The 13,661-nt window shown below is 40.6% G+C and overlaps 1 protein-coding gene across 2 annotated transcripts in view; it reads left to right on the top strand.

Moving 5' to 3' along the window:
• LOC111155077 (NIMA related kinase 10) overlaps window positions 1-4,932 on the top strand; it is a 215,373-nt gene extending 210,441 nt beyond the window's left edge. For both annotated transcript variants that reach the window (XM_022515115.1, XM_022515116.1), the window contains one exon: window positions 3,327-4,932. In XM_022515115.1, coding sequence (XP_022370823.1) covers window positions 3,327-3,375 — 49 coding nt within the window. In that variant the 3' untranslated portion in view covers window positions 3,376-4,932. The remainder of the gene's footprint in view (window positions 1-3,326) is intronic.
• The last annotated feature ends 8,729 nt before the right edge of the window (window positions 4,933-13,661 follow it).

A 13,661-nucleotide genomic window follows, 5' to 3' on the forward strand; every position in this document is an offset into this window, starting at 1 on the left:
TTTCAAAATACTACCAAATGATGAATAATTCTCATTTTCCAAAGGCATATTATTAATAGAAATCACCATCTTCCTAATTGCTCTCCTCTCACGTTCCCTGGAGAAACTTGGAATCTTCATTTTCTATTCTTGGGCTGCGTACATCCAGCTTTCCTCAGAGAGAATGATTGTCTTTGTTCTCGAGACTTAGCTTCTTATTATTTTAAGTGCCTTTGGCTTGGGGTGGGGGCAAAGGTCACTTTTGTCATAATTTGTCTGCATATTCTCAGAGACTCAGGATCTTGAGCATTGAATGGCTTCTTATTTTTGCAGAAACTACACTAAGTATCAGTGAAAAACTAGGTGTGTAAGGAAGTTAGGGAAGCTCTTACAAGAGCTCTTATTTTTCCTTAAAACATAATTTTAGTCTTATTTTTAAATTTACTTTTATCCCTTTTCAGTTCTATCCCTAAGTTTTAAAAAATTCAAACATTATTTCTACTTCCAAAGCTGTACTCCTATATTAAAAGACATTGCAAATTTTCTTATTTGAAGGAATAGATAATCAGATGCCTAATAATGAAGACAAAAAATTATTTACAGTTATATTCAGAATTGTGCATAGAATATGGAGACATGGTTTAAATGATCAAGTTCAATAAAAATACGTTGGATATGACGTACATAAGATTTTCTTAAAATGCTCCAAATTAAAGTGAATCACTCAAAAAACATTATTATATCCATGATATTCTCTTTTCATCCTCTTATAACAATGAGAAACTATATCTTGAGAGAAGACTCTTCACAGTATACTAGTAAGAATAACCCTTTGTTATGCTTAAAGTACTCGTTTACTGGTGTTCCAGATTAATTACCAAAAGATAAGTCAGCCTCCACTTAGAAGCACCTAAGAGTTCACAAGCTAGAAATACACATATTTCCAAATATGAACCAAATTAGGTAGTCAGTGATGATTTTTCCATGGTCAAAAGATAGGGGGTGCTAAATATCACTGGACATGAACAAGAATTTGGAATCAGAAGAATGTATTTTCCCTAAAAGGTTCCATAGAATAGCCAATATTATCAAAGATGCTCATAGATGCTCCCTGAAAAATAAAATTTTGTGATCAAATAGATTTGGGAAACTCTGAAAGTACACTTTTCCAAATTTAGAGGATGTTGACACACATTACCATATCACAGAGTCTGAGATGCGCTGTAAGAAATCTGTTAACCTTGTTTACCTCAGTATTTGTGCAATCTTTCACACGCAACACAAGTTCAGAAATCAGCCCTAGTGCTGTGGTTAGAAATGGGACACGTGGTCTGTCACCAGCATCTACCCAGATCTGCTGCTGTTCTCATTCTCTGTCATCACCTTGATTGTCATTGTCATTGTCATCACCACTGCAAAATATAATTGGTGATGCTGGTCACACAGAGAATTGCATACATAATTTCTGCATTACTGAAGTTTACCACTTCAGACAATCAGTTCAAACTTACACGCATCTCCCAAACACCCAGACAGGAGCTAAAGCATGGCACACTTTTTTTTCATAATTTAAAAAAATTTTTTATAAACATATAATGTATTATTAGGCGCAGGGGTACAGGTCTGTGAATCGCCAGGTTTGCACACTTCACAGCACTCACCATAGCACATACCCTCCCCAATGTCCGTAACCCCACCCCCTTCTCCCTACCCCCTTCCCCCCGGCAACCCTCAGTTTGTTTTGTGAGATTAAGAGTCTCTTATGGTTTGTCTCCCTCCCAATCCCATCGTGTTTCATTTATTCTTTTCCTACCTCCCAAGCCCCCCCACATTGCGTCTCCACTTCCTCATATCAGGGAGATCATATGATAGTTGTCTTTCTCCGATTGACTTATTTCGCTAAGCATGATACCCTCTAGTTCCATCCAGGTCATCGCAAATGGCAGGATCTCATTTTTTTTTTGACGGCTGCATAGTATTCCATTGTGTATATATATACCACATTTTCTTTATCCATTTAAGACATCTAGGTTCTTTCCACAGTTTGGCTATTGTGGACATTGCTGCTATAAACATTCGGGTGCACGTGCCCCTTCGGATCACTACGTTTGTATCTTTAGGGTAAATACCCAGCAGTGCAATTGCTGGGTCATAGGGTAGTTCTATTTTCAACATTTTGAGGAACCTCCATGCTGTTTTCCAGAGTGGTTGCACCAGCTTGCATTCCCACCAACAGCGTAGGAGGGTTCCCCTTTCTCCGCATCCTCGCCAGCATCTGTCATTTCCTGACTTGTTAATTTTAGCCATTCTGACTGGTGTGAGGTGGTATCTCATTGTGGTTTTGATTTGTATTTCCCTGATACCAAGTGATGTGGAGCACTTTTTCATGTGTCTGTTGGCATGGACATTTTTAGCTTAGGTCCCAGAGTGAATATTTAGTTAGGGATAGAGAGACGCCATCATCAAACTGAAAGCCTCAGGATAAAGCCAATTTCCATTAGCTCTCTTCAGGGACAGTTACTGCAACTGTTTAAATAATGGGGAGACTACTTGGACTGTTGTTTAGGAAGCTTGTCTTGGGCAGAAAATGCTGCATTAGGAAAAGGAAAAGAGTAACAGAAACAAAAATAGCATCAAGGAGCCCTAAGCAAAGTGGGGGATCCCTCCTTTCCAGGCTTCCGGGAAGGGGAGGCAGAATGAGTTGAGAGGAAGAAAGCAGTATGAAGACAATAAAATAAGCTCAAAACAAACTTGGCCAGCCCAAAGCACGCTCTATTCTCGATCTTTGCAGGGATGTATGATTAAATTATAGTTTACATTTATAAACATTTAGCTTCCTTACCAGAAGGAGACAGCCTAGCATGCCTTAATTTTATCCTTGTTGTTTGTGAGAGTAAAACTGTTTGAATTCTGTGGGTGAACAGACGTCAGACATATCCTCCTTATATACTTAGGGGTACACATTAACATTTTTAACAATGAAATCTGCGTTGAGAAGTAAAATTTGCAAGAGAAAAATCTATAGTTTGCATGCTTTTCCCCCCAATTAACTGATAACATGTAAATTAGATGTTTAAAACTATAAACTACTTTGAATGGGTGTTTATTTTTCTTCTCTAAAGGGTTATCATTTCCAACAGAGTTTATAATTTGAGAAAGACCCCGTCAGCCCCAAAGTTCAGCAAAATGTGGCTTTCTAAAAATGTCCCATCCTATTATGTTTAGAATCATCTTTTCTTCCCTGGGATTTATTTACATACATCCCTGAGCTACTGCTTTTGAAGTTGCATGTGTGAGGTCAAATATATATGACTATAATGAACGCTTGCCACTTGTGAATCTTCTAGATATCACTCCTATCCGTGGGGGACCAAGACTCACCCAACCAAAAGATGAAAACCCTGATTTTGAATGGACTTCGTTTTCCTAGTGAAGTTCAAGTTCTGGACTTCAGCTCTACCAGACACCCAAGGATTGGGAGCTGCTGGAAGGGCATGGAAAAGACAAGACCAGGATGCCTTGGCCCCTCCAAAGCCTCTCTCTGAAGGTCCTGTGCTAGGTTCTGTGGCCGTGGCAGCATGGGAAGGCTCTGCTCCCCAGATGTGGTAGACACAGAATGACAGGGCTGTCAGTGTGCTCCTGGGAGAAAATGCTGCAGAATTCACCTGTGGGGAGAAAACTTGCACCTCACAGAACTTTCCTCCAAGTTAAAAAAGAAACAACAACAACAACAACAAAAACAAAGTCATATTTTTCAGCAGAATGTTTTATATTTAGGATTGCAGAAACTATGTTTAAAGGCATCTAGCCTTCTGTGTATATAAAAATAGTTTTAGAAAGAGAAATTTACAGGCCCCAGAGTAATAATATATTGGGCAATTCATTGTATTCCCCAATTTTTTCCTTTATTTTAAAAAAAATTTAAAATAGAAATTTAAAATTTTGTTGTTGTTGTTGTTTTAAGGAAAGGATTGGTTCTCTCTTCACCAGTGGGTGCTAGTGGTCCGAAGACAGTAGACAGTATTTGTGACCTTTGCACAGCCTCTGGGAATAACTGTCAAATTGTCGGATGTAAGTTAGACTAATAGGATATATTGCTGTACAGTGTGTGTGTATATAGACGTATATATGGGGGGAGGGAGGAGAGGTTTTGATTAGGCAAATGCTTTGCTGCTAATCAAACTTATAGTGTTTTTAGAGCACTTTGAAGAGTTCATAGAATCTATGAAAGCAATGCAATATTCCTTATTCTAAGTCCCTTCTCACTAAAATTACCTATGTTTTATTGTTTGGAGATTTAAAATGAAAACAAGTTATATAATTAAATGTATGTCCCATCTTTATTCATTGAGACATTCCTAAAAAAACTAGAAATCAGAATGCCAGATAGTGTTCCATTCCTAGAGACTTTGTGATGGAAATTTTCTAGATTCTTATTGGGCTAACATCTCTTCAACTGGTTTATAACTGGTGTAATATCCAGAAATGCCCTTATTGCCAAGTCAGACTGCACTTCTAACTGCTTAAAGAACATTTTAATTATATATAATTAGTAATCTGAAAGCTGAAATTATGCTTTTTATTTACTTCTCACTTAGCTCTGGTATCTTTATTTACATTGATATATTTTTAGTATGATTGAACAGGATTTAGTTCATATATTTACAGTGTCTGAAACATAATAGCCTTTTGTATAGTATAGAAAATCTCTTAATGTGAACCCATACTACTTTTACAATTTGTTGGTTCAACACTTAAAGGCTATCCAAATTTTCTTTAACTAATGCCTTTGAAAATTGCCAATGAATCTTTGTCTTTAAGCCAAATTAATGATTACAAATATACTGTAATTTAAAATAACAGATGCAATTAGAGTAATGAAAAATGTCATTTTCAGCTTTCAAACCAATTCCATTCATATGTGAAATGTATATGTAAAATCCAGATGCTATGATTTTGTTGATTTACCCAGGTAAAATTTTATTCCTAGCCCAACTGAATTTGAACTTGCACTATTATTTTTTATATCTTTTCATGTATGGAATGGGCACATTTCCTTGTTGTTTAAGAAGCAGAGGCCTACAAGGGCGTAAATTTTAATTGTGATAGAAGCCAATACCTAGAAATAAACCAAGCTGTTGGGATGAAAGTTTGAACAATAAAGTTCTTTCTCAAATGATAATAAATTGTCAACAATGTTTAGAAAAGAATACTATTCAGAGGTTGCATCTTGGTTAAAAAGAGAGAGAGAGAGATGATTTATTTGAAGGTGTTTTTGAATGCATACAGTTGACCAGAAAGGGAACAAAATGTTTCCATCAAACTATTTCTTTAAGACCATAGACGTGGCATTTATTATGCTAGAAGCCAGTATGAATTAACAAAGATAAACAAATGGATGTCAGCAGCTTTAAGTCTGTCAACTCTATGCTGACAGATGCATTCTTTTGTCAAAGTCAAGAAGTGTTCTGTTTGATTCCCTTCATAGACTATCAGATGCTGGATTCACATTCTCCCAGCTCAAGAGCAGGCCTCTAAGAGAAAGTTGGGCACTGGTAAGGGATCCGTCTCGTGCACAGAGTCTCATCCCAATAGCGATGTTGCCCTTTCAAAAGCCCTCACTTTCTGATTTCCTGAAAAGAAGTCCCCTGCCCTCACAGGAGAACAAGAATGATCATCTTGTTTTCACTCTCCAAACTGCCCTCTAGTGCAAAGAAGTTGTTACTTGAGTGTAATAGGCCCCATAATCTTTGCTTGATTGCCTTTAAATTTTTTCTCTTTCTCTTAATTTGTTATAATTAACAAATAATTGTTAATTATTTGTTGTGCAATGATATCCCTGTGACTTCGTCTCGTTCTCAGTCACTGGATATTGGTATGGGACAGAATATGAATCAGACTCTTCAGATCACTTTGGATACACAAATGCTTCAGTTAATGATGTTTTGATCTACCAACTCTGTCTGAATATGTGTACTTGAAACCTTAATTTGCTTTTTAAAAGCAAAATGTTCCATTTGCAGGGAAGTGACTGCCGCAGGCATGTGTGCTTGCCGGTTGTTAACCTTGTATTCTTCCAGATGTGTGATATTTCACTGGAGGTCTCCAGGGAATAGTAACATGGATACCAGACCCTGTGCTCCTGGGTGAATTTTAGGACCTTGCTGGAGAAACGCTGCTTGAGTTTAATGTGGACACTTGTATGGTGCTGGGTGGTGTGCACACGCTGGGCATTCGAAAGCAGAACCTAATTAAGAAACACTGTCATGCAGTCTACCCAAATGATGGAAGTGATCAGGAGGTAGGGTCTTCTTAGAGGTACCATCTATGACTAGTAAATACTACGAATTTTGATGATCAGCAACAGATACGAGACTGGTTGATTGCATGCAACTCCAACAATATCATCAGTTACTCGCCACTCATATTTAAGATGTGGGAAGGCAAGAACGTTGCTTAGTCAATTGTATCAGTATTAATAGGCATCATATCTGCATCCCTCTATTTGATTGGCTGAATTGCAGACTATTATTATTATTGTCTCTTTTTCTTTCGTTGGACTGGTGAGGAGCCACGTACAGCAAATACGCTGGATTCCTGTAGAAATGGCTTCAGCTTCTATTTGAAGGCGGGAAAAACTCCTTTGTAAGCTACTTTTATTGCTTGCCTTTTACTTTTCCTACGGTGCGTATTCATGAACACAGAAATCTGCTGGAGAGGCGATGGAGACGAACCAGGCCTCAGCTCCTCGGCAAGCGGAAGGTACAGCTATGAAGGGCTTGTGAGCAAGGGAAGCTCAGTGCTTCTCTATGGTGACCTTGACTCTTGGGGTGAAATTCCATCTAAACGTGAAATTCTTCATGTTCAACAACTGAATGTGATAATAAGTATATTTTATGTACCTTTAGATATTCCAGATTGTGTCCTTTGATGGAAATGGACAGAATTTCCGATAGATTATCTTTTCCATTGCAATGTGCTGCTAACAGTATGCTTACCCTTGGATGCCATTTTTACATTGATAGGAAGACACGAATATCTCAGGGAAACGAGTTTGTGATAAAGAAAGAAAGTCTTATGTGTGTCATTGTGGTTAAATTGCATATTGTAAATAGAACTGTTATGGTTGATTACATTCCTGCTGTGATGTTACTTTGAGATTTGCAAGAGGGATAGGAAGGATTTTATAATTCTGATGGAGTGACTGATGGATATTGCAAATTTACATGTCTTCTGGGTCCATAAACAACAGTTATTTTAAAAATGAACATCATGCACCCTAGAAGCATAGCAGCATTCTTGGTCTGTGAGCTAGGTTAGATTTTTTTTTAAATACATACATGCAATAATGAACCAGTTTTTAGCATCTTTAAAAGTTTATTGATTTGATCATAAAAGTGAACTCTATTCTCAACAGAAGACTGAATATTATTCCTCAAACTGTAGCAAGCTGCCTTTTTTTTTTTTTTTTCCTCATTTTGTGCCATGAAGCTTTGCGCCGTACCCAGGACCTGTACTTAGAGGTAACAGAAGTGCATTCATTATAGGAAATACGGGACTGTGTAAAGGCTGTCATTTGGAAGTAGCTTACCTTTGTTTCCTCTGAACAAAGATAGAAATTCTGTTGTTTATAGAAAACCAGTGTCACTTTGACATAATCAGCAAGTGTGAGTAGATGCTTGGAATTGATGTGATGAGCTCACAAGTGAAAAATTAGCTGAAGGCTTTGCAAACATGTGATGAACTGGTCCCATAAAACCAGCAGAGAGAGGTTTTGAACTAACCTAACAAGCCCAGAGGAACAGCAGCTGAAGGCCTCAGCACCCACAAGTCAGACTGCAGAGGCTACTTATAAACTAATATCCTTAACCCATGATTTAGTTTTACATTTCAAGCACCATTTGAGTCAAAATTCTGGAAAGGAATATAATGCTTACGAATGGCTATTAAATTTTAGTTTTCCTTGCCCTTCATACAAGTATGTTTACCTCATATTTCAGTGAGTTTGGAAGGAAATGGAGCTGGCTTAGGGACCAAGAAGGAATGCATGATGTATTTGTATGAACCCCACGTGACATTGAGGGAGGCGAATGTTAGAGATAAAAGATGACTCTTTCAAGGAGGTAGGACAGTCTGCAAACAAAAACTGAGAAGTCAGAGGGCAAGCAGGAGGCGAGTGGTGTCCCAGAGCCTGGCACCTCCCAGCAGGCCAGTCCCAGGGTGGCCGGTGATTGGCAAGGGGCTTGGCAGTTCCTGGTGCTTGAATGATTCCTGCCCCTGTGTTCTCCTGGAAGCAGCGGGTTGAGTCTCTCCCCGACGTGCAGTCGGTCTGCACGTCAGCACTGGTCTCTTGGCACTGTCGCCGAGGAGTTGAACACCCAGAAGAGTAGCAGATGGGCCCCTAAGGGGCCCTAGTAATGTGTTGGTCCAATTGTTAGGACCGGGTCCCTGTGAAGCATTCCAAAGACTTTAGACTCCTCTCAAGGACACGGTTGTGTCTGCCATTCAGTGAACGTGTTTCTACTGCTGACAATATGTTTGCTTCCCCATCTTTTATCCATGGCCTTGGGCCTATTTTTCTAACAAAACAAATTTTGCAAGAGATATATGTGGGCTTTAAATAGATAAATGCGGGCAGATCTGAATACATTTACACTTGGCTAGATTCGAAAAGCAGAATTTGCACGTATTTCAGTTGTTTGTGAGTAAACCAATTGATAATCAAGCTATGGAAAGATGCCATCATTTTGCTTTTCCAAAACGGGAAACAAAAATCACTTCAGAGGAAAATCTTTCGAGTGCATTTTGTGTACTGACATTTAGTGGATCAAAACTGAATTAGGATGCTTCCTGTATTCTGTTGTTCCCAGTGGTGAGTTTGGGAAGATCAAAAAGAACAGAGAAATATCCTCTGTGGGGGGGGGGGGGGGGAGTACAGTCCCCCATCTTATGTGGCCCAGAGCTTCCGTGTTCTGGACAGCCACAGCCCCACTGCACCCACAGAATGGGAAAGTATCTTCAATTTGCTTTTTCTCCCTTAACTTGCAGGAGCATACCCTTTTCTGTTCTAGTCCCATCTGCAGGCCTCTTTCCTGTCTGTCACACGCCCCAGCTGCCGGTTCCTCCAAGAGGAGGAAGTGCACAGCTACAAGGCTTCCTGTCGGGGACCCTGTGTCATTGGAGGGAATGTGTGGAGTTTGGGGACAGTGCACAGTATGAAAGGCAGAGGGATGATGGGCTTCTTCCTCTGCACGTGATTCTGTCCTCCCAGAACTCCAAAACACTGCTGCTGGGAGCACACTAAGGCTCCAAGGTGACAAATTCTGAGGCCCCGGAAGAGAAGAAAAAGATAATGCCTCTATGAAAGATTTATATAAAAGATCCAGGTGGCCTTTATTTTTGCTATTGCTTAAATATGCTCTGTAAATTGCTAAAGAAAATTAAACATGTATTTTCAATCTTATTGGAAAAGAATCTCTCTTTTGTCAAGAGTTTATAGCAAATGGTCTCGCTTTTCTCTGAGCAGCATTCTCAATCTTTCCTTTATGCTTATGAGTCTTTTGATTAAAAAAAAAAAAAATCTCCCAAAAGGTGATCATATATGTTTATGCTCAAATATGTCCCACAGCTTTAATTGGTGGCAACTCTCTACTGCCACCAATGTCACATAACATGTATTTCCAAACTTAGTGACTTAAAAGGACAAGCAATTTATTATTTCTCATGAGTCTGTAGGTAAGCTGTGTGTTCTGTTGATCTGAGCTGGGCTCCTTCATGTGCCTCTGGTCAGCTGACAGTTGCCTGGTTCTGGATGGTCTAGATGGCCCCAGATGGGACAGGTCAGTTCTCCCCCACGTGTCTCTTACACCCTTCTGGCAACCTCGCCCAGATGTCTTTTGTGGTGGCAGCAAGGGCCAGTGCAGAAATCCAGGACTCCCCTGTCAAGCTTCTACTTGCATCAGGTTTTCCCAATTCCCATTGGCCAAACAAAGCAGATGCCATAGTTAAATTGCGCATGAACGTGATAAGGTAGATCAGGTCTTTATCCCTGTGTAACAAATTGCTATAAAGTTAGCAGTTAGAAATGACGCAAATTCTTTTATCTTGAAATTTCTGTAGGTCAGAAGTTTGAGCATGTTTTAACAAGGTCCTCTCATAGGCTGGAATCAAAGGATGGGAGGGAGGCTGAGGTCTCATCCGAGGCTTGGGATCCTCTTCCAAGATCATGTGATCTTCAGTTCTGTGTTTGTAGGGCTGCAGTCCTCAGCAACTAGATGCCACCTGTAATCCCTTGCCATATGGCCCCGCGCATAGACAGTTCACATCAAGGCAGCTTGCTTCTTCAAGACGCACAGGAGAGTTGATCTCTTTCCCTCCTTGTTGTCGAGGAAGAGAGTTTTATTTTTTTCTTTTTACGATTTTATTTATTTATTTGACAGACAGAGATCACAAGTAGGCAGACAGGCAGGCAGAGAGAGAGGAAGGGAAGCAGGCTCCTTGCTGAGCAGAGAACCGGTTGCGGGGCTTGATCCCAGGACCCTGGGATCATGACCTGAGCTGAAGGCAGTTGCTTTGACCCACTGAGCCACCCAGGCGCCCGAGGAAGAGAGTTTTATAACACAACCAAATCAGGTGAGTGACATCCTGTCACCTTCATTACATTCTAGTTGTTATAAACAAGTCACAGGTGCAGCCTGTACTCAAAGAGAGGGCCTTATACAAGGAAACGGGTCACTGGGGGTCGCCTTAGGGTATGTCTGCCACAAATGTAATATTAAAGAGCTTAAGAATCAGGAGATCTTAGAAACTGGGGCACAAAATATGAAATATCACAGTATCAACATACCTGGAGAAGGAAGAATTGTGTAATCTCAGGAAAATGACCTCAGACCACAGGACCTGAATTCTAGAACATTTCCAGTCCCCATCCCAGGACTCAGTTAGATGTCTCCAGCAGGCTGTTTGAAAACCAAGTCTAATCCAACCAACAGACCCACAGATCTCGGTCACTGGCATGAGAAGCGGGAATGGAAATTGTTTTTCTAGAAGCCAGAGAAGCTTTTGGGAGAACCACATCCTTCAAACTCTGTGCAGGGTAATCTGCTTTTTTGTTTTAGTTCTTTATCAAATGGGAACAAATTGATTATTCTCAGTGTTCTGTCTGTATGGCAGAGAACAGGAATTAAATAGGGAATTGTAGAGTATAGCTCGATATAGCTACAAACTATAATTTAAAAAAATACATCAAAAGAAAAAAATGTATCATAAGCCATGAGTAAAGGAAAATGGCATCCAAATATAAAGATTCTGTCCCTCTTCTCAAGATTGAGCCATAACTTCATATTCATTTTGCTCTTTATATGAGCTTTATATAAAGTTGTCCCTATCATGCAGATTCAGTTTGCTGCCATACTATATGAAGACTAAAATGGCATGAATTAATTTTGCTCATGTACTGGTTTTATCTCTTGAGCCATGCAATGTTCCCACAGATGTTTTAACCATCTTTGGTACACGCAAAAAGATTGTTTCTATAACCCAGGAAAGCAGTTGTAATTTTCATAATAAGGATCTAGGTACACATATTGTGAATTGTTCAAGGATCAAGAAACAAATCAGTTAAAGTCTAAAATTCCCTAAATTTATTTGCACAGGAAGCAAGAGGTAAATACAATGAAGGATCTGGGCCTTCAGCTCACGCAGACTTGGGTCTGAATGCTAGCTCCAGAATTTTCTGTTTGGATGACTGCAGAGCAAGGACCCAACCTCTCTAGGGCTTAGCTTCCTCATCTGTAGAAGGTAGACATTAGTGGATTCCACTTTCTAAGCTTATTTAACCCAGGCTCGGTGTAAGAATTCCATATCTGGGTAGAGGTGAGGCACTCGGGCAGAATCGGCCTGTATGAGCCCAGCTCCGCAGCTCCTGCGCTGTTTCTGTGGCCGTGGCCTCCTGTGCATTTTCTCTCCTCACAGCCTGCATCTGGGTGTCCTCGGGTGAGAATTGTCCTCGGGTTGCAGAAACCGGTTTTGTCGGCTGGCACTGGGTACAACTGGAAACTTCACTCTCCGAGCAGCCCTTAACCCCTTACAGAGATGTTCAGGGGAAGGAACCCTCCAGCACCCTCGCCCCTGACCAAGACAGCTCTGAGGTACGCCCATCACTGTTTCACAGCTCCCTCAGACCCGAGTCAGTCACCCTCCGTGGAACCGAGGGTTCCAGCCGCCACGCATCCTCACCTGGCTCCTTCAGATCCCTGCCCTTCTTCCCCACTCGCCAGTTTTCCTGACCGCACTTATGGACGAATCCATCCCTTACCTCAGGGTATGCTTCTAGGGAAGACCACGCAAGGCACTGGCAAAAATATAAATGGCCAAATTAAAATTCACTTCAAATTTCTGGGATAAAGAATGTGGATTGATAATCCCTTAATGGTACATGTGCCGAACATATGTCACCGTGGTCCTAGTATAGAGTCCCCATTAAGCAGGAATGAAACTAGGCATAGTGACGTCCCTCCCCTGGCCTCCTAAAACGGCTTGGAGGCCTTCTTTTCCATCCCTAGGGAGTCAGCTGCTTCCTCTGCCCTTGCCCCCCCCCACCTCCACTGCTTCTATTGTTATACTTTAGATCAAATTAAGTCAGAATTTCAAGAAAAGAAGTCCCAGGAAGTCTAGAGAACCGTTGGTGGGAGGGGGAGTGGTATTCCTCCGCAGCTATTCACCACACACAGACTTAACTCAGCTAAAGGGAAAATTCCCTGCCATCTAGAAGGAAAGGCTAGCTGGCTCTCATTTTGGTCTCTAAGAGAGATGGAATGGTTTTCTCATTTGTCTTTCACCAGTTTTCCTTTGAGATTTTTTTTTTCCAAATAACCTTAACCCAAGTAAAGAGCATCTTGGTGTCTGCTAATTTATTTTTTAAATGCATTTGAGTTCTGTTTATTAATCCCATTGTGAACCCTTTAGATGATCATATCTTTTGCCTTTTCAAAAAATGAATGCTTAGGACAAACATGAAACTTTCAGCGTAAATTACATAACAAGTGACTGTTATTGAAATGCTTATCAGCATCTCTGTTCAGTCACACTATTTTCATTGGAAAAAAAATTGTTAAGACAGTCTCCAAAGGTCTCATGTCCTGCTTTGTTTCTCTTGTCTTTTGCCTAGTCAGGTCCTACCAGCAGTGTCCTTTGCTTTTTGGTAACGGGTGCTCCAGTTTGGAAAGGGTATTCCAAAGTCAGCAGTGCAGAAAGGCAGAAAGTGGTAGTGAAGTACTTGGTCCTTCACAGTCTGCTTGCCTAGACAATGCCAGATATGGGGAAGAAAAGCACTCACTTCTGGCCATAGTCTTTGCTCCTGAAGGATTCAGTAGGAGAAGTGCCACCAGAAACACTTTCCTGGCCCCTTCTCCTCCTACACCAGTCCTTCCCCGTCCTGCCTTTGCTCATGCGTGCATGTGCGCAAGAAGGTGGACGGAATCTTCCAATTCTTTTCCTATTGATTAGCATTTTCCTTGGTCAGGTGAGACGGCATGAAGCTTTATGTTTGCCACGTTTCCAGTCGTCTCCTCAACTCTTTCATTACTTTTCCCTTTTTTCTTATTCTAGATTTGGAGTGTGTTGGTTTATATGCTCACCCAGTTTAACTCTCTGTCTAATAGGAAAATATCTTGTTCTACATA

The sequence above is a fragment of the Enhydra lutris genome, unplaced genomic scaffold (genome assembly GCF_002288905.1).
Source record: "Enhydra lutris kenyoni isolate GAN:26980312 unplaced genomic scaffold, ASM228890v2 scaffoldscaffold39, whole genome shotgun sequence".
Classification (NCBI taxonomy): domain Eukaryota; kingdom Metazoa; phylum Chordata; class Mammalia; order Carnivora; family Mustelidae; genus Enhydra; species Enhydra lutris.